At 47.9% G+C, this 27713-nt stretch overlaps 2 protein-coding genes and 1 long non-coding RNA gene across 5 annotated transcripts in view; all 3 read left to right on the top strand.

The window, feature by feature from the left end:
* Nucleotides 1–6599, top strand: part of LOC127301711 (large ribosomal subunit protein eL39) — a 149330-nt gene extending 142731 nt beyond the window's left edge. For 2 of the 3 annotated variants that reach the window (XM_051331973.2, XM_071818460.1), the window contains exons 2-4: nt 6004–6051; nt 6144–6247; nt 6338–6599. In XM_051331973.2, the coding sequence (XP_051187933.2) occupies nt 6049–6051; nt 6144–6247; nt 6338–6386 (156 nt within the window). In that variant the 5' untranslated portion in view covers nt 6004–6048 and the 3' untranslated portion in view covers nt 6387–6599. Of the gene's footprint in view, nt 1–6003; nt 6052–6077; nt 6248–6337 lie in introns of those variants that run through there. The other variant, XM_071818457.1, reaches the window with a different exon arrangement.
* Nucleotides 6600–14386: 7787 nt separating this feature from the next.
* LOC139833016 (uncharacterized) lies at nt 14387–17338 on the top strand. Its single transcript, XM_071823075.1, has 2 exons — nt 14387–14486; nt 16398–17338. The coding sequence occupies exons 1-2, from the start codon at nt 14387–14389 to the stop codon at nt 17336–17338; spliced, it is 1041 nt and encodes a 346-aa protein (XP_071679176.1).
* Nucleotides 17339–22481: 5143 nt separating this feature from the next.
* On the top strand, nt 22482–24654 carry LOC127301716 (uncharacterized). Its single transcript, XR_007852417.2, has 2 exons — nt 22482–22542; nt 23741–24654. It is a non-coding gene; the product is annotated as an uncharacterized lncRNA (long non-coding RNA).
* The last annotated feature ends 3059 nt before the right edge of the window (nt 24655–27713 follow it).

A 27713-nucleotide genomic window follows, 5' to 3' on the forward strand; every position in this document is an offset into this window, starting at 1 on the left:
TAACATATTTTTTGCAGGTATCTTCATATAAATTTCTTTTCTGGGCTATGGCGTTGTTGGATGCATTTTTTTTATCATCTCAATCGATCTTCAGTGATTCTCGCTGGAGCACACTGGTATATACTAAAAGCTATGCAAATTACTCTGGATTTTCTATCATCTGTTTTGAATCCCGGAAATCAAAAATACTGTGTATGTTGATTCTACATTATTACGACTCTCTATCACTACTGAACCACTATCTGAAATACAATCAAAATATAATCATAGATATCAATTAAAAATTTAGTCTGAGTCAAGCACCAAAGACGATATAATGGATGACAGACTAATTTAGCCGGCATGTATATGTTAGTTGTGGTGGTAAAATTATAGTTTTGAAGGAGAGTAAAGATTTGGGATACATAAAATATATATGGATGGTAGTGGTAGAACAAAATATATTTTGAATCAAAGTCCCAATAGAGTGTACCCATTTTCTATGCTGCCGTATAGGCCAAAAAGTACAAAAACTGGAAATTTTCATAGTTGTGCAAAGCTTTTAACCTTCCAATTGGATCTTTGTTCGCTTGAGGTAAGGTATATCTATGCACTTACAACAATTCTATATGTCATAGTCCCATAACCTGACCATGGAAGCGCTGGCATTGGAAATACAAGAAAAATAGGATTGACAATCACAACTGAAATAATGTTGCTTATAATATATCTTCATCAAAAATATGATAACACTGAAGTACAATTAAAAAAATAACATAAACAGATTGAAACTTCCATTTTATCAATAAAACTGAATCAAATCTAGCCGTGCAGAATGCACGGGCCACCTCGCTAGTTTTCTAGATTTATTAGGATGTGAAACAATATTAGAAGCATCTTCACAGAAAATAATATGACCATCTTCCACATTTTCAGTCACAAGATCTTTAACTATTGCAACAGCAGGTTCAACTTTTATTTGCTCTTCAGGTTCTATAGGTTTCTTTTCACTTTTATTAACCGCACTATTTATAACAGAGTACTCCTTCATTTTAGCAGGGAAAGGAGTTTTTTAATATAAGCTTCAGGAATAACATGATCAGCAGTTTCAATTACAACACATTTATTTTGTAGATGAATCAATTTTATCTGTATACGGTTCATGATACTTATCAAAGTTCTTCTTAGGCAATTCATAATGAGAGGCAAAAGCTTTATAAAGATTTGCAGCAACTTGAGAATCAAGACCATAAGTAGCACTCATATTACGAAATTTATCAGTATCCATAAAAGCTTCAATGCATTTATAATCATAATTTATACCTGATTCTCTATCTTTGTCGTTCTCCCATCCTTCAGTATTCTCCTGGATCCGATTAAGAAGGTCCCTTTTAAACTCTTCTTTGTTGCGTGTAAATGATCCAGAACAAGAAGTATCCAGCAAGGTCTTGTCTTGAAAAGAAAGTCTTGCATAGAAATTATCAATAATAATATTACCAGGAAGCTCATGAATGGGGCATTTGAGCATTAAAGACTTCAATCTCCCCCATGCTTGGGCAATACTCTCTCCATCATGAGGCCAAAAGTTATATATGCGATGCCGGTCTTTGTGAATTTCACTTGGAGGATAGAATTTAGAATAAAATCGGGGCACAATATCATTCCATTCAAGAGAATCCCCATTATCCAGTAATTTATACCAATGCGCCGCTTTACCAGACAGCGATATAGAGAATAGCTTCTTCCTCACTTCATCCATAGCAATACCTGCACACTTGAATAAACTGCATAATTCATGTAAGAACAGTAAATGATCTCCAGGATGAACGGTTCCATCCCCTGTATAACGGTTATCCACAACACATTCAATAATTTTCATAGGTATTTTGTATGGAACTTCTTCCTCACCTGGCGCCTCATCCACTACCTTTGCAGTAGTACTAGATTTTCCAAATAAAAATTCAAGAGAAGATCTCCCCATAATGAATTATAGCAGCAGGCAGGAATAAAATCAGCACTAACAGTAAAAGTTTCCCTTACCAATTCCACTTACCAATAGCGCTTCACTCCCCGGCAACGGCGCCAGAAAATAGTCTTGATGACCCACAAGTATAGGGGGTGTATCGTAGTATTTTTGATAAGTAAGAATGTCGATCCCAACGAGGAGCAGAAGGTGTTGACAAGCAGTTTCGATGAAGAATTCACTGTAAATGCTCACAAACAAGTATTCAGGGGGTTTTGATGTAGCAGATGAATTAAGTACGAGTAAGTAAAGTGCGAGAGAAATAATTGCAGCGAGTGGCCCAATCCTTTTTAGCACAAAGGACAAGCCGGTTGGTTTACTTATAATGACCAAACGTTCTTGAGGACACACGGGAATTTAGTCTAGTGCTTTCGCTTCATATAGCTGATTAATCTTCATTGTTTTGATAAGTGTTGTGTGGGTGAACCTATGCTAATGCACCGCCCTTCCTAGGACTAATACATACTTGTGATTATACCCCTTGCAAGCATCCGCAACTACAAGAAAGTAATTAAGATAAATCTAACCACAGCCTTAAACTCTGAGATCCTGCTATCCCTCCTGCATCGATATACCAACGAGGGTTTAGGTTTCTGTCACTCCGGCAACCCCGCAATTAGCAAACGAGTACAAGATGTATTCCCCTATGCCCATAAAGGTGAAGTATCATATAGTCGATGTTCACATGACACCACTAGAAGAATAACACCACAACTTAAATATCATAACATTGAATATTACTCAACCATAATTCACTACTAACATTTAGACTTCACCCATGTCCTCAAGAACTAAACGAACTACTCACGAGACATCATATGGAACATGATCAGAGGTGATATGATGATGAATAACAATCTGAACATAAACCTTGGTTCAATGGTTTCACTCAATAGCATCAATAACAAGTAGAAATCAATACCGGGAGAGTTTCCCCTATCAAACAATCAAGATCCAACCCAAATTGTTACAGCGGTGACGAGGTGCAGCGGTGGAGACGGCGGTGATGATGATGGAGATGAGGGTGATGATGATGGAGATGATGTCCAGCTCGATGACGATGATGATGGCGTCGATTTCCCCCTCCGGGAGGGAATTTCCCCGGCAGATTTCAGCCTGCCGGAGAGCTCTTTTCTCTCTGGTGTTTTCCGCCCCGCAGAGGCGGCTGTGACTCCTCCCGACTATCCTCTGGAGCTTAGGTTTTCGGGACGAAGATGTACGCGAAGGAGAGGAGGCCAGAGGGGGTTGTGGCCCCCCTCCTCACAAGGCGGCGCGGCCAGGCCTTGGCCCGCGCCGGCCTATGAGGTGGGCCCATGGCGGCCCTCCTCGGCTCCCCCTTCCGGCTCCCTTCGTCTTCTGGAAAAATAGGATTTTTCATATAATTTCCGTCGATTGTTGATCTTCCGAAATATTGCATTCTGACGACGCTTTTTCCAGCAGAATCCTGACTCCGGTGCGCGATCCTCCAACAATCATGAAACATGCAAAATAGATGAAATAACATAAGTATCATCTCCAAATATGAAATATATCAATGAATAACAGCAAATTATGATATAAAATAGTGATGCAAAATGGACGTATCACTCAGCAGGGCCGGACCAGGTGCCAGGACACCCGACAACCCACTCGGCAGTTTGGGCCAGGGGCCGAGCCACTCGGCAGCAGCACCCGGCAGGCCGGGCCAGAGACCGGGCTGACCAGGAGGCCAGGCCGGTTGGCACCACACTCGGTGGGCCGAGCCAGATGCCAGCCCACCTGGCAGCAGCACTCGGCATGCCGGGCCAGGTGTCGGGCTGGCCGGTAGAAGCACTCGGCATGCCGGGCTGGGTGCCGGACTGCAGTACCCCCCAAAAACCTTTCCTTTTTATTTTAAACAGAAAATGCTCCCGAACTCCGATTAAGATGAACCAATTTTGTTGGAAAGATAACAACGAATAGAACCCCAATAGTTGGCCACAACAAAATAGAGTTATTTGGTGGAGATGCATAAAACAAAATACCAATGGAATACATATCAGAATGGCTCTTTGAGATATTCCCACCTCATTTTCACTCAAGCGCATAATATTTGAAGAATTTGGAGAAGGTGACCAACCTGTAGTGGGAATTGAGATCCTGGTATCACTTGTTGCTTGTTTAGGGATTTCTGCTACATTCCATACCTTGCTTGTACACACTGTAATAGTAAAAAAGGGGAATAATAAAGTATAATTTAAACAACTCATATCTTATGGTGTTACATTTGCAGATAACATATTTTATACCATGAGTAAGTGCAAGGAGGGTGGAAATATTGAGACTGCTCACAGAATATTTTTAGATGATTTTATAGAGGGAGTCTCCCACCGTCAAGAAACGGTAAAGACGTCCAAACTCGAAAACGCAATAGAAGATGCATGCAGATTCTGTTTTCGATGAACTTGGGCTTGTTGAAAAGATAGCAACAAGCTCAAGAACCTCACACAGAGAAATACCAAGAAGCAATCGGGATATGCAAAGTATGCAAAGGATTGAGCTCCCTAAAGTGATGTGATCAAGTTACCCAACCGAAAGCCACTCTTGATAGTGCCGGCATCTATCCTATAACCCGGTCTCTCAACAACCACCTTAAGACCGGTAAAAGGAAAACGTAGCAAAGCCATACCTTTGCCTTGCGCATGTTGCTTGATCTTATCATATCGGCAGAATGAGGAAAGAGAGAGAGTGTGTGTCTGTGTGTGTGTGTGTTTGTGTGTGTGTATGTGTTTGTGTGTGTGTGTATGTGGGGGGGGGGGTTATTATTAAGACCACTTTACGGGACATAATAGATGTGTGCGACAGATGAGGCACTCTGCTGGTAATGTAGTAGTCGCGCGCGGCTTGTGGGCACGCTGCGGGTAAATTAATAGCCGCGTGCCACACGGGAGGCACGCTGCCAATAAGTTTGCCCCTACAGCCTTTCCCTACAATGGTTCTAACCCTAAGACAAGCTCCTCAAAGATGTCTTATAAGTTGTAGGTAGCTATAGCTATAAGCATAAAACATCTTCGAGAAGCTCTATCACAGGAGCTTCCCATGATCGATCGATGACAATCTTTGCTAATTCCGTGTTTAGAGAGTGTGAGGGGCAGACATATATATATGGTACCTAAATTTATGCACATGCACTATGCTTATCGTCTCGTACAGTGCATCTATTGACGCATCATGCACACGTACAATGCTTTATATTGTCTTGTACAGTGGGAAGGAAAAGGAGACGATGAGTATGGTGCAGTGTTTAGGTACGACACCGAATACATGTCGCGTGCCAAACTCTGGCATGCTGCTAGTACCTTGATACCTGTCGCGTGTCTTAGTTGCGCCCGCGGCAGAAAATTTCTTGTCCTTTATATATTTGGTCCCCACTTACTAGCCGCGTGCCGAACGGTACCCTACCACTAAGGACTCACTAGTCGCGTGGCGCTATACCGCCCGCTGCTAAAAATAGCAGTCGCGTGCGCTAGCTGGTGCATCTCTAAGATCTCATTGTAATTTTTTGTTATTTTTGAAGTATTCTATATTGTTCGATGTTTATCTTAATATCAAGATTCTATTAAAAAATATTATCATGATGATGAGTTGAACGTGAGGCACACTATAATACACTACCTCACAAATTATGGCCTATGGGCGAGCACAAACTCAGCACCCAGTGGCCACTGCGCGATAGAGATAATTCCATGGGTTGGAGTGAAAAATAAGGAATGAGCAGATTTCTTGTTAGTTGGGAAAAAAGTGGAGATTATATAACTTCCAATATCTCCCTTTGCGATTCTTCAACTTGAAGGGCTGTAATATTCTTCCCCAAAGCCCCGTTCAGTAAAATTTGCTCCTTTCCCGACCAAAGCCCAACGAACTTCATTTGGATCATCACAATTATGAAACAGAAGGCCAGGCCCAACAAGCCCATCATTCGTCCTCAACTATATATTCCCCACCATTTACAACTCCCAGCACTTCACGCACCTAGGGTTTCTCCGCCGCCGCCGCCGCCGCGCGTCTTCGTCTCCGCCGCCGCAACGATGGTACGCTATCTTCTTCCTCGATTTCCATGGAATTCTACCCATTCGTGTATGGTTTCAACGTTTTGCTAACGTCGCTTCTCGCCCCTCCGCAGCCGTCCCACAAGACCTTCCGCATCAAGCAGAAGCTGGCGAAGAAGCAGCGCCAGAACCGTCCCATCCCCTACTGGATCCGCATGAGGACCGATAACACCATCAGGTGAAGTCCCCGTTCGTCTTCCTCCTCTCTTCGATTCAGAGTCAGCGTAGGCGTGCCGGTATGCTGACCCAGTCCTCCTCCCTCTTTCAGGTACAACGCGAAGCGCAGGCACTGGCGCCGCACCAAGCTCGGGTTCTAAGCAGGGGATGTCCCGGCCGGCTACACCACGGGGAAGCCATTTCAGGATGTTTCAGCGTTTACTTAAGTTAGAAAGTGATTCCAGGATGTTTGAATTAAGATTTTGGTGGTGTACTGAGGAAACCATGCTGTGCTAAGTAAACAACCCTTCATATGTGTCTATCGTGCAAAAAATCTCTGAGGTTCAATTTATGTTCAACTGCCAATTACTCTACTTTGATTCTACTAGTCTCTGTGTTTGTGGCATAAAGTATGGTTGCCCCTCTACCATTTTGTTAGAATGCTGCAGTCATCTTTTAGCACCGTATGGTGTGATTATTTGTCACAGCCTATTCTATAGGTCATGATGTACAAGTCACATCTGTGTGGATGTAGGTTTTATCTTTTTTCTGGCAGACCCTGTTGCGATTTTATGATCGCTGTGTTGTAATTCACTTGCTCAAGCTAGCTTGGATTTCTGTTTAAGGCCAAGTTTTTGAATTAACACATGAATTAAGACTTGGATGATGTTAATTGGTAGTAATCTGGTGTCCTGTGGTTACCATGGTGTGCTAAGTAGATACCCCTTTCCGTGTGTCTGTTAAGTTAGCCCTGAAGCTTAATTTTGATTTGCTTTCTAAATTAAACTAGGAACATTATATCTGCAAGTTTCTGTTGCATCCTTGCATAGTATGATTGGTGGGCTGTTTGCATTTATTAGAACCATCTTGTTTGACCATATGGTGTACCTTTAGTTCACAGCTTATTTTGGAAGTTATGCTCTGCAGGCCATGTTAGCTCAGATTTAAGTTCTTTCTTGAAGCAACCTTTAAAAACAGCTTTGCTATTTTACGATTGATGTGTTTCACTGTTCCCAAGTTAGCTCAGATGTTTCCATTTCCTGTTCTGTATAATAGCGTTTTACATGATGAATTTTGTTGCATTTGTGTGTTGGATGGTAATTAGTTATTTTAGCATTGCCATGTTGCTTAGTTATTTACTTTGTTTACTTGGCTTCCAAAAATAACAGTTTAGTAGCGGTTTAATTTTAGCTAACCATGTTGTAGATTCTTGGATGGAGTGAACATACTAGGTGTGAGTGCTTCATTCCCAGTCTATCAACTCATCGTCTGTACCCCCACAAAATGCGGTAGATTTACTTTCTTTTTCTGCAATATATGCCTAGCTGATTATCTTTTTGAAAATGTCATATTTGTTATCTTTATTTTCTCAGAAATCTTGCTTGACGATTGGAGTAGTGTGTTTGAATGATGGATAATATCTTCTTTTTTAGTCTTTGCAAAACTACATCTTCCAGTTTTATAAAACTAAATCCTTTGGAACATTTGAGATTTGTCTGAGCATCAGGCTTAATAAAAGTTTTTGCAGCCCACTGTTATCCATTAAATAGTGTAGCGAACTCTAACAATATTCTGTATAGGGGCGAAGTCTAATTTTTTTGAATGGACAAGATTTTTTCTATGAACTTGAGCATTTTGATTGAATTTGACTGATAATCTGTCTAGGCTAGTCTAATTACTTCACTATGGAGGCAAGACTTAATATGACTGGATGTTTAAGTATGAAACTGAAACTCAAGATGTGATTTAGACATATAGAGAGAGGAAAATGAACTTTGCCTGGCCTGTCCAAGCGGCAAAGCCTTTGGAACTTTTGAGATCTGACTGAGCATCAGTTTTAATACTCGTAAAAGTATTCTCAGCTCCATTAAATGTTGTAGCAAAGTCTAAACGGTATTTTTTTGTAGGCTGAAAGTTGAACAAATGAATGGACAACATTTTCTATGAACTTGAGCTTTTCGATTGATATTGGTGGAGTACTCAACTATCAATAGACTGTAATCTGACTGAGCTAGTCTAATTAGTCGACTAGGGTGGCAAGACTATACGACTGGATGTTTATAAGTACAGTATGAAACTAGAAACTCCTGATGTGCTGTAGACATACGGATACCCAAAATCTAATTAATGCCTAGGCTCGCACATCACGCACTTGCCATTATCATTATCCCAATTACTACCAACGAGCTCGAGGACAGCGATAGCTCTTCTCCTGCAGCTCCGACCAAGTGAGGGGAGAGATTGCGCTTCCCATGATGGTGGTGTGACCTTGCCTGCTGAGAGATTAGAATCGATAAACATTCTGTTATTTTCTGCATCAGGAAGTCTGATAGGTTGAAACGGCAGTAATTTTTTCTCTCCATTTCTGGCTAGAAATTTTGAAACTGGATGTGCTTTATAATTTTTTTTGTGGCGCCCGGTATTTTTCATTATTCTGGATGAACTTTATGCATCTAGATGTAATTTTTGTACCTTTTCTACATCTAGAATGTCTACTGGAGCGGTTGAAGAGGCGCATCTTGGCGGGGATGGCGTAGGATTCTGCTAGTGTCTGTGGGTTGGTGGCCATGCGAGGCTGCTCTGATGGCTGTGTGGTATGGCATTGCCACGATCTTCACAGCATGAGGTTTTCTTCTGTGCGGGATACCGCTGCGGGATGCTATGGCTCTGGCCTCCTGTCAGCAAGGAAGCCGGGGTAGCGGCCTGGGGCAGATGGCCTTGGTGCTGGATGGGAAACTCTGGCTTCCCGTCGGCATGGCGTGAGGTGACGCGGCCCCCTTGGCATGTGGTTTGGATCGGTGGTCGGCGATGGTGCCACGTCGCTTGGCTCGCTACTCCTTAGCCCATGCCCTCTGGCTTGGCGGTTGAGGTTGCACTCCAGGTGAAAGCCTCGCATTTCGATGCCAACGACAGCGGCACCCTAGGGTGTCATTCTCCTTCTTGAATGTGTCGTTCGGGGAGCTGCGATGTTCTACCGATGCGAGTGCTTAGATCTCTCCAGGTGAAAACCTAACTCCTTTCGAGCGCGCGGCGGCGATGCTTACGTCGTTACCTTCTCGAAGGCGTCGTCTTGGAGTCTCTTAGCTCTCGTGGTGTGAAAGGTTCGTGGCGGCCATGTGGGGTGCCCTTGTTGTTGGGGCGACGGATGCAGGAACGGCGGCCACGGATTGTGGAAGGACGGCGAGGCAGCGGCCTCGGGTAGCGGCACAGATCATGGCTACGAGGCAGAGTTGTAGCTTAGCTTCGCATGGGTGTCGAAGAACCAGTGCCCCGAGGGTGGCTGGTTCGCCAGGGATCGTTCTTTTACATTTCTTTTCCTTTTCATCTTTTTTCCTCATGCCATGTTGTAAATGATATTCTACCTGCTAATATATGCAATTCAGCAATTGGTGGACCTTTCTATTTTTTTCCCGCAACAACATGGGAGGAATCATCTACAGTACTTGTCCTTGCAGTTAATTTGGTTAACCAGTCCATTTAGAAGGAAAGTAGAAACCGCGTCGGATTCGTCCAACACATCCGCCTTACCACCAGTTCATGCTAGCCCAACTTCCATATGTTAGGATACGGAATTGGAACCTCATACGGACTCGATCGCACTCAGCAGGCTTTTCCCGCGGCTTCCCTCCAACTGTCATCTCGTGTTCTAGTCGGAGGCGAACTCCGTAGGCAGATCGTCTCGTGATGATGGATCCCTCGATCGATATATATGCCGGCGCTCCCCAGGTCTTCATCCATCCATTGCTCGATCGATCGACCGCAAGCGACAACCGCCCGCATACCATCGATCCATCGACACGCATCCAACTCGCCCGCTGCCGCGAACCAAGTCCATTGACGAACGCGCATTCACCGACCATGGGCTTCGTCGCCGGAACCAGCCATCTCCCCATCAACACCACGGCGCCGTACCACGCCGGCCGCAAGCGGCCACGCACGCAGCAGCTGACCATGACGCTGGCCCTCGACGACCCTTCCGCCGCGGATCAGCAGCAACTATCCAAGGCAGCCATCACCCGCGCTCTCATGCCTTTCGTGCTATCGCGAGAGCCCGTAGATGCCATCCCGCTCTCCGCCGCAGCTCCCAAGAAGAAGAAGGTCGCTTCCGCCGCAGACCAGCAACCGGAGGACGCCGGAGCTCTGGTGTCGTTCGTGCCATCGGGCGAGCACGCTCCCAAGAAGATCGCTCCGGCCGTCGTCCGTGCCGAGCCGCCGTGGCTACGCAGGGGGCTGCTCCCGCACCTGAGGCTCCGCTTTGACCTACCAGTTTACTTCATCGCCGAGAAGGCCGTGACCATCACCGACTTTGTTCGGCAGCAGAACCGGTTCCGTCTGCCGAGCGAAGGCGTGATCCGCAACCTCCGGCCCATGCTCTCCCCCCTGGAGCGCAAGGCTGCCAACCTCCTGCACGAGGAATGCCCGAGACCACCCAAGCTGCCGAAGCGTCCCAAGGTCCCAGGGGAGAAGCGGGCCAAGAGACAGGGGAAGAAGCACGGCGGGCTCCCCGTGCTCGTGGTCGAGCCCTACGCCGGCATTAGGGAGCTGCAGCTGTCGCGCTGGGATAGCAGCGCCGGCACCGTTATCAAGGGAGAAGGCTACATGGACTTCATCAAGAAATGTGGCTTCAAGGCGGACGACGTTGTCCAGATTTGGGCCTTCAAAGACACCTACTTCCGTCTCTTCGGAAAGGATATGTGCCATGACAGCCCTCTATCTTTTGATCACTAAGAAAGAGTAGATGCAGGCTGCCACATTAGTTCATATACGAAGAGGAACTAGTAGAGGACGCATTTTACTTCTTCTTGAAATGTAGATTGACATCTAGCCAGCCGCCAGGGCTATTTATTATGTACTACTAACTCTGTTCTTGTTTAATCAACACGAAGTACAAGCTAGTTAGTAGAGCATTTCAGCTTTTCTCGCGTCAATTAAACATGAACAGTGGGAGTACTTGTTCATACCTTAATTTTAATTATTATTGCAACATTGTTCCAACCCTAGTTTTAAACATGATTTTCTCTCGCACCGTTCAAACTTACTGCGTTACGGAGCCATTATGGTACCTCTATTAGAAAAGAGGATAAAGTGAAGACACTTTAAAAAAATGCCATAGTAGTTTATCCAAATAAACAAAGGCCATCTCATCCCTTCATGTTTTGGGTTTGGGGAGGGGGTACCGAAGATGAAACTGATCACCTACCCGATAGTTTGAAGAGGAAACACTAGAAGACACTTAATTAATTTTCTTTAAATTTAGATAAACATCTAACTGATCACCTACCCACTAGTTTGGGGTGCGTGGAGAGCAAAAAAAACTCAGAAAACCTTTAGTCCCAGTTGGTATTACAAACCGGGACCACCTTTTGTCCCGATTTGTAACACCAACCGGGACTAAAGATTTTTGCACTAGATGCAGCCTGCTGCAATCCCTTTTGTTCAAGTTGGTGTCTCCAACCGGAACTAAAGGTTCTAAACGAACCGGGACTAGAGGGTGGCCGTGGAAGGTTTTTCATCGCACAGTCTCTTTTTGACCGACGCAAAGCCCTAATACTGCATTTGGATGCATAGAATTAGGTCTAGAATCATGGAATACAGGGGGATCAATTTCCTACGTTTGAATTGGCCTTTGAATTGTTTCTGGAAACAGAAGGAAATTCCGAGCCCCCACCAACTTAAGTGCAAATAGCCTGGCTACGATTCGGAGCTCGCCAATAAATGCTCTTCTCCGTGCATGGGAGGTCTCCCCCTCGGAATCACGTGGAAACGCACCCACGCCGCACATATGTGTTCGCTCGATAAACTATAAGAAAGGCCACCCTCCATGAAGCGAGCGACACCAACAACCACCCCGACGATGGTGTACAGGCTGGGCCTCCCTCCTCGTCTACCATCCCTAGCCTCCCTCCTACACGCCCTACCGTTCCCGCCCCTATTCCATGTGCCCGCCCCTCCGCGACCTGTCCTCCTTCACGTAGGTTAGGTATCCCTACTCAAGCGCTTGCGCCATCGGCCTACCCTGCATCCCGGGGCTCTCGCGCCACCCCTTTCCAAGGGCTTCGTAGCCCCACGATCTGGCCACTCGTCCTTCTGCATGACCGGCGCGCCTCCATCTCGATCTCTAACAACGCTAGGGATCAACCAGCTGTAAAAAGCCTTCCCATCAGCCACCTTCTGAACCGTCGGATCAACTTAAGTGAGCGAATTCTGCACATTCGATCGTGGTATAAAAACGGTTCGTGTGTAACAATTAAATTCCGAGTATGTAACATTTGTCCTCAATATTTTTCATTTAGTCACGAAATAATGGTATATTTCTTTTGTCAATGGTACAAAAAAATCCTGAATGTATCATTTTTTCCTACGTATGTAACATTTTGAAAAATACGACACTGTTATACAACATTTATTTTGCAATGCATCTAATATTTTGATCTAATGTATATAACATTACACGATAACGTATGTGTAACATTGATGCAAATATCTTTGTACCAAAATCCGTGGAGACTTTTCATGCCCGATTTGAGATTGCCCACAACGAATCCGGGTGGCGGCGGAGAGGCAATTTGGAGGCGCGTATATGGCTATGGAGGGAGGCCGGCCTTAGTTTTAGCCGAAGCAGCTGGAGAGGAGTAGGCTACCTGAAGAAGATGGTGAATCGATCGAGGAGAAGCACTAGCTGGACGCCATGTGCAGCGAGGAGCTGCAGCGGCGACAGGCTCACCGCTCACGCGAATGAGCGGAAGGGCAGGGCGTGGCAACCGGCTCGTGCTAGCGGCAACAGCTGGCTCGCGCAGATGTACGGCTGCAACGACGGCGGCCGGTGACGGGTCGGCAGCCGGTGCAGGCGGATGAATTCCAGCGGAAACGCGTGTGACAGGAGGAAGACGACCCATGCAGTTGAACCGGCTGATGTAACCCATGCAGTTGCAGCCGGTTGATAAGAAGACTTTTCCTTGTGTATTGTAGTCTAATTCTAATATGTATTCCTATCATATCTACCCTTGTATATACCCTATATATAAAGCATGCCGCCTCCACATGCCCTCCAACGGGACGATGCAAACAGATGTGGAACGACCATTTACGATCACACGGTTGAAAAATGCGTAGCAAACCTAGCAATTTACTGAATCCATACCTGTAGTTGTTTTGAAGCAGGGATGAGCGCGAAAGTCGTTGCGCTTCCATACACTGCATACGTTTTCTTGCTGGCACGGACACAGATTTCTCTCTAAAGCTGAAGACTCTAAAGTGGGCGAACACTCGACCCAGCGGGCGAACATGCCGGCTCCGGCTCCGTGCACCTGTTAACAACTTTCGAAGCATTTTCACGTGTGAACTTAAGTAAGCAAAATTTTTGTCATTCCTATAGATTGGCCAAAAGAATCATCTCTAGAGATGACTAGAGTTAGCCTACAACCACGACGGCCGTACCTACTCATCGTCGGGCGGTCTACTATAGCCAGGTTTACTTGCCGTCGGCGTGACCTGAGGGGTCAGTGCCGTCGTCGGAGCGCATGCAGGCTTGGCCAGCCACGCGCCGCTCCCTTCGAAGGCGGTTCTACTCCCGGAAGGAGGCAACGTCTTCCCGGCGCCGTAGTTCGATGGTCTCCGCCAGAGAGGAGTCCCAGCGGGCTCGCTGCGCATCCACCTTGTCCGTCGCGATGCGCGCCAGGTCCTCGCGGTAGCGGGCCCTGTCCCTTGACGCTGGTGCCACCACTTGCTCCATCACCGTGATGGCATCTTGCAGCTCGCGGTTCTCCCGGTCGATCCGCGCGTGGTCCGACCCAGCCCACGCCACGGCCACCAACACTAGGTCGGAGCGCACGAAAGCCTGCCTCATGGCCATCGCATCGCCGCGAGCTTGCGCATCCGCCGCAAGAACCCGATGCCGATTAGCATCCTCAGGGAGGCTCTCAGACGACGCGAGCAGCGCCCCTAATCGGCGCGCACAAACGCGCCCTCTTCTTCGCCGTAGGGGAGGAAGTCAACGTCGTGCTCGTCCTCGTTGTCCATGTCATCGATGATAGTGTCCTCCATGGTCGCCGCATGCCGCGCCGGCGGCCCCTAGAGCTCTGCCACCAGGTGTGCCCTAGCATACGCAGTCGCCGCCGCGAGCTCCGCCCTGTCCTTCGCGAGCTACGCCTGGAGGTCGGCCATGGTCGCCACCTACACCACCGTGGCCTCTGCCGCCTCCGCCCTGGACTCCGCCACCTCCGCCGTCTCCGCCTCCAGCTACTTGGCCACGTACACGGCAGGTACGTGGTGGTCTGATCCGCGTCGAACGCCTCCGTCGCGTGGACAGAGGTGAGCAGGATCATCGGGGAAGAAGCCACGGGCCATGTGAACAATGCGAGCCCAGGTGCGGTCGTGCTCGGCCATAGATGATTTCTACGGTTGTGTCGGGGTGTGCCCTCCTCGAATTCCGGCCTGCACTATATATAGCCAAGGCAAGGTGGGAAACGTTGACCGCGCGCAAGCCGTTTCCTGCGCGCGCGATGCGGCGGCGAAACACGGCAATGTATTGGCGCCGCGTGGGAAGCACCACCTTTGCACGCGAACCGGTAATCGTAGGCGGTAGGTCTCGATAGGACGTTAACCGCCATTACCGACCTTGACGCTGCTAGCCAAAAAAATATGTTTTTTCGATAAAGGAGCAACAGCCCCAGCCTCTGCATCAATTGATGCACGCGCCTTAGCCAAAAAAAAAAAAAGGAAGGAATCAGTAATCACCATGGCCTTGTCCGTGGGAGCTCTGCCGCTCTGCCGGCGCGCTGCAGGAAACTCAGGGGGTCCGCGCTGGCCTCTCTTCCTGCTTCTCCGTCCGCCTCCCAGCCGACGGCTCGACGCCCCCTCCGCCCACTTCCGGTTGCTCCGTCCACACCCCATCCGGCGGTCCTTCCGGCCCCTCCGATGGCCTTTTGCGACCACTACATCTTCCTAGAGCTGGCAGCCAGAACGCACGAGCACAGCATTCATTCTCTCTGCAGTTTTCAGGAACTTGTGGACGGACAACACACGAAATTCAATTAACACAAAAAAGGACAACACACGAAATTCAATTAACACAAACACTAAATTCAGTTACAGACCAACACCGAATTCAGTTCAGCATACAAGCAGCAGAAAAGAGAATAATATACAGACTTTAGTACTGGAAAATGAATTGAAAAGGGGAAGAGTTCAATCCATGTATTAGAAGAAATCTGAGGCATATACTATACAATAAATTGCGAAGTAAACTGAAAAAGAATTACAAAAATCTGAGCCATAAATTATACAAGATAGCTGGACCCGTGTATTAGTATTTACAAGACAGTTGGTCGGAGCAGGGCGGGGACGAGATGGTCAGAGCTGCCGGAGAAGGTGCTTGGATTGGAGGCAAATAGCATTCTGCCGCCGTTTCTTTAGTGCCCGAGGCCGGAGCTTGCTCCCCTTCCCTTCCCGCGGTGGCGCCGGCAGCAGCGGCACAGCTCCGCCCGAGAACGCGCGCTATTTCCCCTTGAAGGTCGCTCGATGTCTGCTGGATGCGGGATGGAGCTGTTTAGCTTTAATCTTGATTTAGCTTTGTATCTGCATTGGTTCCTTTCGTTTTTTTTTTTTTTTTGAGATGGGTTCCTTTCGTTTTGCATGTAGTTAGTACAAATTCTGTAGTTAGACCGGCAAGGTGCATGCGTCAAGTAAGCCAGGCAGAGACGCAAGGCGAGATGCTGGTGCGGCCGTGCGAGACTGGCGTACTGGTGAGATGCGGTTGTACAGGCTCTGGGTTGTTGGCTGCATGCGGGCTGTAAGTTATCTGCAAGTGTGGCCGGGTCGTGTGGCACCTAGAGGGATTCTAGGAGAAGATCGATCAGGTTGCTGTTAGTGCGTGAGTGCATGCGCATAGTTAGTTGAGTTAGTGGCCGGCGTGGTCTAGCTGCATGGGTTAGTGCGTGCGTGTGTTAGCCTATTTATAGCACTTGTAATCAGCATGTTTACTTTGACAAGAGAAGAGAAATAGAGATAAGGAAAAACTCGGCTGTGTGAGGCAGCGTGAGGCCAAAATCTCTGTATCTTTTGTTCCTGTGATAACTACGTGAAGTAGTAGAGAGAGAGGCCAAGGAGCTGAGCCATCAGCTCCTTCATTTGGTATCAGAGCCCTTTGCTCTTGGTTCCTGTGGTCATGGCAGACGCTGCCGGTGAGAAGGCCAAGGCGACGGAGCTGGAGAAGAAGATGGCGGAGGCGGAGGCGGAGGAGCTGCACACTCCACCAAGGGCGCAGCTCACCGACGGCGGCGGCAGCGGTGGCGAGGTCCGCATCATCGAGCGCGTCGTCCGACAAAGCTCTGTGGTGGCGGCGCGGCCTCTCATGCTCACCCGGACGAACTACTCCGACTGGGCGCTCGTCATGCGAGTGAGGCTGCAGGGACAAGGCCGGTGGGAGGTGGTCGAGCACGGCGTCGGCGACTACCACGACGACCGTGAGGCTTTGGGCACCATCCTCGGCGCTGTGCCGCCGGAGATGTTGCGCTCACTGGCCGTGAAGGACACCGCCAAGGAGGCTTGGGACGCCCTCAAAACTTTGTGCTTGGGGTCCGAGCGCGTCCGCGAAGCAAGGGCGCAGACTCGCCGCTCCGAGTTCGAGAACCTCCGGTTCAAGGATGGCGAGAAGGTGGAGCAGTTCGCGATGCGGCTCACGGGAATCATGCACGAGCTGGAGGTCCTCGGAGATGGCGTCGGGGAGCACAAGGCTGTGTTGAAGTTCCTCCGTTGCGTGCCAAAGCGGTTCAAGCAGCTCGCATATTCCATTCAGCAGCTTCTCGACCTCAAGAACATGACGGTTGAGGAGCTTACGGGTCGATTCTTGGCTGTGGAAGAGGAGCTCGACTTGGAGGAAGAGGAAGGTGGGCAGCATGGTGGCACTCATCTGCTCCTCACCGAAGAGCAATGGCTGGAGTGCATGAAGATGAAGAAGAAGAACAATGGCACGGATAAGAAGAAGCTGCGGTGCTTCAACTGCCAGGAACTCGGCCACTTCGCTTGGGAATGTCCAGAGAAGAAGGAGCACGGCCGTGATGAAGATAACAAGGCACTGCTCGGCTACGTCGAGGACGAGCCGGCTCTCCTTTGAAGCTGGGTGAGAATTGGAGAATCAAGATTAGGGAGGAAATTGTTAGCTTTAATCTTGATTTAGCTTTGTATCTGCATTAGTTCCTTTCGTTTTGCATGTAGTTAGTAGAAATTCTGTAGTTAGACCGGCAAGGTGCATGCGTCAAGTAAGCCAGGTAGAGACGCAAGGCGAGATGCTGGTGCGGCCGTGCGAGACGGCGTACTGGTGAGATGCGGTTGTGCACACTAGTGGAAAATAGGGCTTCCGTGGGAGCCTTTTGTCGCGGGCGCGCCTGCACCCGCGACAAATGGCCTGACCACGTCGCCCCGAAACCATGTGGAGCGCGCAAAGGCTTTTGTCGCGGCCTTTTGTCGCGGGCCGTATTACGACCCGCGACAAAAGGGGTAGGAGCGACGTGGCCACCCCTTTTGTCGCGGGTCGTAATACGGCCCGCGACAAAATGTCCATGCCTATATATATAGAAGCTGCCAGCCACCCCCCACCTCATTTTTTCCTTGGTGGTGAAGGTGGAGGTGTATGCTAGCTCATTTTTTCTACATGTGCACAAGAGGTGTTTGATGGAATGCTTGTGAGAGGGATGCCACTTGGTTTTATTTGATAAGATTTCTCCTCTTTTTGATCCTAAAAGGTTAGCAACTATTTTCTCGACTATATATATATGCATAGTCCGTACAATACTAATTTTAGCAAGGTGATTGCATCTGATACATATATAATTGTACTTATGATGCAGATGAGTCATCCATGGATGTACGGTAACCGATGTGCTCCCGCTTTCAGAGAGGGCGTGAATTCTTTCCTGCTTGTGGCCGAGGCCAACAAGTCGAAGCAAGGTTTTATGTGCTGTCCATGTCTAAAATATAAGAACGAGAAGGATTACTCTTGCTCAAGAGATATTAAGAGCCACCTGCTTCGGTTTGGGTTCATGTCCAGCTATAATGTTTGGACCAAGCACGGAGAAGAAGGGGTTATGATGGAAGACGGCGATGAGGAAGAAGATAATGATGAGCAGTACCGATCTATGTTCTCTGAATGCTTTGATACCGCAATGGACGACAATGAAGAAGAAGAAGGTGAAGAACAGGCATCAGATGATCCTGTTGATGATGATCTTCGTCGGGCCATTTCTGATGCAAGAAGAGACTGTGGCATGGATAAGGAGAGGTTGCAGTTCAACAAGATGTTAGAGGACCACCACAAATTGTTGTATCCAGGTTGTGAAGATGGGCATAGAAAGCTGGGTAGCATATTGGAATTGCTGAAATGGAAGGCGGAGGTCGGTGTGACTGACTCGGGATTTGAGAAATTGATGATAATATTAAAGAAGCTGTTTTCAAGAAATAATGAATTGCCCGTCAGTACATATGAAGCAAAGAAGCTTGTCTGCCCTCTAGGATTAGATGTGCAGAAGATACATGCATGCATTAATGACTGTATCCTCTACCGCGGTGAGAAGTACGAGAATTTGAATAAATGTCCGATATGTGGTGCATTGCGGTATAAGATCAGAAAAGATGACCCTGGTGATGTTGAGGGCGAGCCACCCAGGAAGAGGGTTCCTGCGAAGGTGATGTGGTATGCTCCAATAATACCACGGTTGAAACGTTTGTTCAGAAACAAAGAGCATGCCAAGTTGTTGCGATGGCACATGGAAGAACGTAAGAAAGACGCGATGTTGAGGCACCCCGCTGATGGTCGGTAGTGGAGAAACATCGGGAGAGAGTTTCCGGATTTTGCAGGTGAGGCAAGGAACTTATACTTTGGTCTAAGTACAGATGGCATGAATCCTTTTGGGGAGCAGAGCTGCGATCCACACCTGGCCCGTGACTCTATGTATCTACAACCTTCCTCCTTGGTTGTGCATGAAGCGGAAGTTCATTATGATGCCAGTGCTTATCCAAGGCCCAAAGCAACCGGGAAACGACATTGATGTGTACCTAAGGCCATTAGTCGATGAACTTTTGGAGTTGTGGGCCAAACCAGGTGTACGTGTGTGGGATGAGCACACAGAGCAAGAATTTGACCTACGAGCGTTGCTATTCGTAACCATCAATGATTGGCCTGCTCTCAGTAACATTTCAGGACAGACGAACAAAGGATACAATGCATGCACACACTGTTTAGATGAGACTGAAAGTAAATATTTGGGAAAAAGCAGAAAAGTTGTGTACCCGTTCAATCGTCGTTTCCTTCCGCGCAAGCATCCCTTAAGGAAAAAAGGCAAGCATTTCGATGGCGAGGCAGACCGCCGTCCGAAGCCTGTCCCCCGTAGTGGTGCTGATATATTTGACATGGTCAAGGATTTAAATGTTATCTTTGGAAAGGGTCCAGGCAGTCGACCTGTTCCGAAAGACGATGACGGACACGCGCCCATGTGGAAGAAGAAATCTATTTTCTGGGAGCTAGAATATTGGAAAGTCCTGGAAGTCCGCTCTGCAATCGACGTGATGCACCTGACCAAGAATCTTTGTGTGAATATTCTAGGTTTTCTGGGCGTGTATGGAAAGACAAAAGATACACCAGAAGCACGGGAGGACCAGGAACTTCATAAAGGATGAAACGGCAATCATCCAGGGCAGTTTGTAGGGCCTGCCAGCTACGCTCTTACCAAACAAGAGAAGGAGATCTTTTTTGAAGCCCTATTCAGTATCAAGGTTCCGTCTGGTTTCTCGTCAAATATAAAGGGGATAGTAAATATGAAGGAGAAAAAATTCCAGAACCTGAAGTCCCATGACTGTCACGTGCTTATGACACAATTGCTTCCGATTGCATTGAGGGACTTCTACCAGAAAATGTTCGACTAGCCATTGTGAAGATATGTGCATTCCTGAACGCAATTTCTCAGAAGGTAATGGATCCGAAACTTTGTCGGGATTACGGGAAGATGTGGTCCAATGTCTTGTCGGCTTCGAGTTGTTGTTCCCACCATCCTTCTTCAATATTATGACGCACCTCCTCGTTCACCTAGTTGAAGAGATTAGAATTCTCGGTCTGTATTTCTACACAATATGTTCCCCTTCGAGAGGTTCATGGGAGTCTTAAAGAAATATGTTCATAACCGAGCTAGGCCGGAAGGAAGTATCTCAAAGGGCTACGGAACTGAGGAGGTCATTGAGTTTTGTGTTGACTTTCTTCCTGACCTTAAGCCGATTGGTGTTCCTGAATCTCGGTATGAGGGGAGGCTGACTGGAAAAGGCACACTAGGAAGGAAAGCAACGGTGTGGAGGGACAAGATTTCTTTCAATCAAGCACACTACACAGTTCTATACAATTCCAGCTTGGTGGCTCCGTACATCGAGAAACATAAGAATGTTTTACGAGAAATAAACCCGGGCCAGCCCGAGTCCTTGATTACACGTCAACACATGAATACCTTCGGCAGTTGGTTGCAAAGACATCTCATTAATGACCCATCTGCGGTGGAGCAGCTGTACTTGTTGGCCAGGTTACCATCTTCAAACATATGTACATTCCAAGGGTACGAGATAAATGGGAATACATTTTACACGATCGACCAAGATAAAAAGAGCACCAACCAAAACAGCGGTGTCCGCTTCGATGCAAAAGACGAGAATGGGCAGACCACCACATATTATGGATACATAGAGGAGATATGGGAACTTGACTATGGTCCCACTTTTAAGGTCCCTTTGTTTCGGTGCAAATGGGTGAAGCTCAGTGCTATACATATTGACGATAAGTACGGTATGATAACAGTGGATCCCAACAATCTTGCGTACAGACGAGCCTTTTGTCCTAGCCGGCGAGGTGGCTCAAGTTTTCTACGTGAAGGACATGTCTAGCAAATCAAGAAAAAGAAATCAACAAAAGAATACATCAACCGAGGAGCCAAAGCACCACATAGTTCTTTCGGGGAAAAGAAACATCGTGGGAGTGGATGACAAGACAGACATGTCAGAAGATTATAATAAGTTTAAAGAAATTCCGCCCTTCACGGTGAAAATTGACCCAAGCATCTTGCTAAATGATGAAGATTCTCCATGGCTACGGCGTAGAAGATCACAACACTAGATGGCGATGTAATAATGTATTCTTCATATATAGTTCCCAAGACAATCTCTACATTTATGTAATAATGAGAACCCTTTCCCCAACACTGTTAGAGGAGACGGAGTCTTTCACGGGCTTGCATGGAAATTTTTCGAGGAGCAGCTTCCGAAGATGCCGTAGGGCGTGTGCACCAACGACATCTTCGAGAAGCTGCGCCACGGAGATTTCCCAACCCTTTCCTTCATCCATGGGAATGAAAGCGTAGCTTGGCTTGTTGATCTGCTTGGCAAGGCGTATCGATGCTCCTTTTATAGGCACGGCACCGCTTCTACTTTGTCTTATTCCTTCGACAGGCCGTCGTGCGCTACATGCTTTATCTCATCGAGCAGTGCGTCCACCCACGCGTCCTTATCCTGCCGACACCTTTAGTCGCGGTTGCAGCCACCAACCGTGACAAAAGGTTACCGACACATCGTTATCCTGCCGACAGCTTTAGTCGCGGTTGCAGCCACCAACCGTGACAAAAGGTTACCGACACATCCTTATCCTGCCGACAGCTTTAGTCGCGGTTGCAGCCACCAACCGTGACAAAAGGCCCTCCTAGATAAGCCTCCCCCAGTCTTTTGTCGCGGTTTGAGCCTCCACCCGGGATGAAAGTTTCGCGCGCCACTTCGTTCCCGCCTATTTTCTTCCCGCATTCCCGCCATTTTTCCACTATATATATGTAGGCTTGGACTCATATCTGCAAACCTCATCACTCTCTCCCATGGCTTCCATCGTATGTCTAACACCCCGGGAGGCGGAGGCGCTTTGCGCCTCGAACTACCCCTGCCCGCCCGGCTACCGCGTCCCGACCGGCTGGTTGCTGAGCGTCGGAGGCGTACCGGTCCCTCCTATCCCTCTTGGTGTGCCACGCGAGATGGCCATCACGAACCACTACTATTTCGAGCTCACGCCTGAGCAGCGGAGGAATCCCCAGTGGCATCCCGACTACAGCCCGACTTGGGACAGCTTCTTCATCAATCGGCGTGAGAGGGCGGTTGCCAGGTACGAGGAGGACGGCCCGCCTCCTTCGAACTTCAACGAGGCCGGCCGTCGGATGTGGTGGCGTGGCCGGACTCTCCAGAACATACTAGGTGTGAGTGCTTCATTCCCAGTCTATCAACTCATCGTCTGTACCCCCACAAAATGCGGTAGATTTACTTTCTTTTTCTGCAATATATGCCTAGCTGATTATCTTTTTGAAAATGTCATATTTGTTATCTTTATTTTCTCAGAAATCTTGCTTGACGATTGGAGTAGTGTGTTTGAATGATGGATAATATCTTCTTTTTTAGTCTTTGCAAAACTACATCTTCCAGTTTTATAAAACTAAATCCTTTGGAACATTTGAGATTTGTCTGAGCATCAGGCTTAATAAAAGTTTTTGCAGCCCACTGTTATCCATTAAATAGTGTAGCGAACTCTAACAATATTCTGTATAGGGGCGAAGTCTAATTTTTTTGAATGGACAAGATTTTTTCTATGAACTTGAGCATTTTGATTGAATTTGACTGATAATCTGTCTAGGCTAGTCTAATTACTTCACTATGGAGGCAAGACTTAATATGACTGGATGTTTAAGTATGAAACTGAAACTCAAGATGTGATTTAGACATATAGAGAGAGGAAAATGAACTTTGCCTGGCCTGTCCAAGCGGCAAAGCCTTTGGAACTTTTGAGATCTGACTGAGCATCAGTTTTAATACTCGTAAAAGTATTCTCAGCTCCATTAAATGTTGTAGCAAAGTCTAAACGGTATTTTTTTGTAGGCTGAAAGTTGAACAAATGAATGGACAACATTTTCTATGAACTTGAGCTTTTCGATTGATATTGGTGGAGTACTCAACTATCAATAGACTGTAATCTGACTGAGCTAGTCTAATTAGTCGACTAGGGTGGCAAGACTATACGACTGGATGTTTATAAGTACAGTATGAAACTAGAAACTCCTGATGTGCTGTAGACATACGGATACCCAAAATCTAATTAATGCCTAGGCTCGCACATCACGCACTTGCCATTATCATTATCCCAATTACTACCAACGAGCTCGAGGACAGCGATAGCTCTTCTCCTGCAGCTCCGACCAAGTGAGGGGAGAGATTGCGCTTCCCATGATGGTGGTGTGACCTTGCCTGCTGAGAGATTAGAATCGATAAACATTCTGTTATTTTCTGCATCAGGAAGTCTGATAGGTTGAAACGGCAGTAATTTTTTCTCTCCATTTCTGGCTAGAAATTTTGAAACTGGATGTGCTTTATAATTTTTTTTGTGGCGCCCGGTATTTTTCATTATTCTGGATGAACTTTATGCATCTAGATGTAATTTTTGTACCTTTTCTACATCTAGAATGTCTACTGGAGCGGTTGAAGAGGCGCATCTTGGCGGGGATGGCGTAGGATTCTGCTAGTGTCTGTGGGTTGGTGGCCATGCGAGGCTGCTCTGATGGCTGTGTGGTATGGCATTGCCACGATCTTCACAGCATGAGGTTTTCTTCTGTGCGGGATACCGCTGCGGGATGCTATGGCTCTGGCCTCCTGTCAGCAAGGAAGCCGGGGTAGCGGCCTGGGGCAGATGGCCTTGGTGCTGGATGGGAAACTCTGGCTTCCCGTCGGCATGGCGTGAGGTGACGCGGCCCCCTTGGCATGTGGTTTGGATCGGTGGTCGGCGATGGTGCCACGTCGCTTGGCTCGCTACTCCTTAGCCCATGCCCTCTGGCTTGGCGGTTGAGGTTGCACTCCAGGTGAAAGCCTCGCATTTCGATGCCAACAACAGCGGCACCCTAGGGTGTCATTCTCCTTCTTGAATGTGTCGTTCGGGGAGCTGCGATGTTCTACCGATGCGAGTGCTTAGATCTCTCCAGGTGAAAACCTAACTCCTTTCGAGCGCGCGGCGGCGATGCTTACGTCGTTACCTTCTCGAAGGCGTCGTCTTGGAGTCTCTTAGCTCTCGTGGTGCGAAAGGTTCGTGGCGGCCATGTGGGGTGCCCTTGTTGTTGGGGCGACGGATGCAGGAACGGCGGCCACGGATTGTGGAAGGACGCTGAGGCAGCGGCCTCGGGTAGCGGCACAGTCATGGCTTTACGAGGCAGAGTTGTAGCTTAGCTTCGCATGGGTGTCGAAGAACCAGTGCCCCGAGGGTGGCTGGTTCGCCAGGGATCGTTCTTTTACATTTCTTTTCCTTTTCATCTTTTTTCCTCATGCCATGTTGTAAATGATATTCTACCTGCTAATATATGCAATTCAGCAATTGGTGGACCTTTCTATTTTTTTCCCGCAACAACATGGGAGGAATCATCTACAGTACTTGTCCTTGCAGTTAATTTGGTTAACCAGTCCATTTAGAAGGAAAGTAGAAACCGCGTCGGATTCGTCCAACACATCCGCCTTACCACCAGTTCATGCTAGCCCAACTTCCATATGTTAGGATACGGAATTGGAACCTCATACGGACTCGATCGCACTCAGCAGGCTTTTCCCGCGGCTTCCCTCCAACTGTCATCTCGTGTTCTAGTCGGAGGCGAACTCCGTAGGCAGATCGTCTCGTGATGATGGATCCCTCGATCGATATATATGCCGGCGCTCCCCAGGTCTTCATCCATCCATTGCTCGATCGATCGACCGCAAGCGACAACCGCCCGCATACCATCGATCCATCGACACGCATCCAACTCGCCCGCTGCCGCGAACCAAGTCCATTGACGAACGCGCATTCACCGACCATGGGCTTCGTCGCCGGAACCAGCCATCTCCCCATCAACACCACGGCGCCGTACCACGCCGGCCGCAAGCGGCCACGCACGCAGCAGCTGACCATGACGCTGGCCCTCGACGACCCTTCCGCCGCGGATCAGCAGCAACTATCCAAGGCAGCCATCACCCGCGCTCTCATGCCTTTCGTGCTATCGCGAGAGCCCGTAGATGCCATCCCGCTCTCCGCCGCAGCTCCCAAGAAGAAGAAGGTCGCTTCCGCCGCAGACCAGCAACCGGAGGACGCCGGAGCTCTGGTGTCGTTCGTGCCATCGGGCGAGCACGCTCCCAAGAAGATCGCTCCGGCCGTCGTCCGTGCCGAGCCGCCGTGGCTACGCAGGGGGCTGCTCCCGCACCTGAGGCTCCGCTTTGACCTACCAGTTTACTTCATCGCCGAGAAGGCCGTGACCATCACCGACTTTGTTCGGCAGCAGAACCGGTTCCGTCTGCCGAGCGAAGGCGTGATCCGCAACCTCCGGCCCATGCTCTCCCCCCTGGAGCGCAAGGCTGCCAACCTCCTGCACGAGGAATGCACGAGACCACCCAAGCTGCCGAAGCGTCCCAAGGTCCCAGGGGAGAAGCGGGCCAAGAGACAGGGGAAGAAGCACGGCGGGCTCCCCGTGCTCGTGGTCGAGCCCTACGCCGGCATTAGGGAGCTGCAGCTGTCGCGCTGGGATAGCAGCGCCGGCACCGTCATCAAGGGAGAAGGCTACATGGACTTCATCAAGAAATGCGGCTTCAAGGCGGACGACGTCGTCCAGATCTGGGCCTTCAAAGACACCCACTTCCGTCTCTTCGGGAAGGATATGTGCCATGACAGCCCTCTCTATCTTTTGATCACTAAGAAAGAGTAGAAAGAGTAGATGCAGGCTGCCACATTAGTTTCATATACGAAGAGTAACTAGCAGAGGACGCATTTTACTTCTTGAAATGTAGATTGACATCTAGCCAGCCGCCAGGGCCATTTATTATGTACTACTAACTCTGTTCTTGTTTAATCAACACGATGTACAAGCTAGTTAGTAGAGCATTTCTGCTTTTCTCGCGTCAATTAAACATGAACAGAGGGAGTACTTGTTCATACCTTAATTTTAATTATTATTGCAGCATTGTTCGAACCCTAGTTTTAAACATGATTTTCTCTCGCACCGTTCAGACTTACTGCGTTAAAGAGGATCAAGCGAAGACACTTTAAAACAATACCATAGTAGTTTATCCAAATAAACAAAGGCCATATCATCCCTTCATGTTTTGGGTTTGGGGAGGGGGTACCGAAGATGAAACTGATCACCTACCCGCTAGTTTGGAGAGGAAACACTACTAGAAGACACTCAATTAATTTTCTTTAAATTTAGATAAACATCTAACTGATCACCTAACCGCTACTTTTTATTACACATACTGTAACCAAGTGTTCAATGCACATTCCCATCGACTTCAACGCATAGTCCCTCGACTTCTAACCCTAAACCCTACTAATGAGAAAAAAGTTCCTATTTTACCCGCAAAAAAAACATCCCAAAGCTTCGGAAATCGCAAACCTAAACCCTGCTAAAGAGAAATGCACGTAATACCCCAAAATATGAGGTTATAGGTGAAAAAATATGTATGTGTTTTGTGCAGCTATACCAGGGCTATCTGTAAATTTCTCCCCAATACTACCCAGTACCCAAGCCCCTGGGCCTGAGCATCCCGAGACCCCATTTCAGCACAACTCTCGTCTCCCCATCTGGAGGAGACACGGCGGCTGCGGAGACGGCGGCGATGTTACCTCTCCCCAGCCTAGATATTTTCGCCTGGAGAGAACGCATCCAGCGTTAAGTGTGCACCGCGGCTCTTCCTTCTCCGTCGTCTCATCATCTGCCAGATCTGCTGACACCGAGCAGGCGGTGTATCGGGAGACGAGGAGGAAGACGATGCCGAAGCACTCGTCGTGGGATCTTCCGTTCCAGGGCGCGTCTAACAGCGGGCCGGTTTCCATCTCGGAACCGTCCGTACCCGAGGATGACGTCCCCAACCTCTCGCTGACTCCAAGGTAGTTCTTTTGGTTTGGCCATCATGCAGATGATGTAGGGTTTCCATATATCTAAGTTTACTCTGTTTTTGTTTCCTATAAGTTGCTGTTAGTTTTTTTTAGGATCGCATGTTGTGCTTTTTTGTGCTTGATTTTGCCAGATCGGAAACCTGCTGAAAATACAAATCTACATTTTCTTGGTCATTAGAAGGTATATTGATAGCACTAGTAGATACTTAATTGAGTTTACTAGCAATGGACAGCGCAGCGGCACGCCGCGCCTGTGCTGTGGCTAGTGTATGAAAATTGTTGGTACAAATAGTACCCTATAGCAATAGAGTTGAATTAGCCCCAATTTTGAGGCATACAAATAGATCCTCACATGGAGAGAATGGTGTACTCTCATGATGCAAAAATGGTAAATTTAAAAATGTAAGGGCACAATGGGCAAACATGGGATATCAAACAAAGGACCTTGCTAATTTATTTTGCCAAGTATAACAAACATCATACCAGCATGGCAGAGTCAACAAAGGTTGCATTAAGAGGAGCCTCTGGG

This window comes from Lolium perenne, chromosome 1 (assembly GCF_019359855.2).
Source record: "Lolium perenne isolate Kyuss_39 chromosome 1, Kyuss_2.0, whole genome shotgun sequence".
NCBI lineage: Eukaryota > Viridiplantae > Streptophyta > Magnoliopsida > Poales > Poaceae > Lolium > Lolium perenne.

Bases quoted from the DNA above. Each gene is read 5' to 3' on its own strand.
- LOC139833016 (XM_071823075.1), top strand. From the start codon at position 14,387: ATGGTCGCCACCTACACCACCGTGGCCTCTGCCGCCTCCGCCCTGGAC. The intron at 14,487-16,397 runs GTACGTGGTGGT...TGGTCATGGCAG, and splicing joins CTTGGCCACGTACACGGCAG to ACGCTGCCGGTGAGAAGGCC.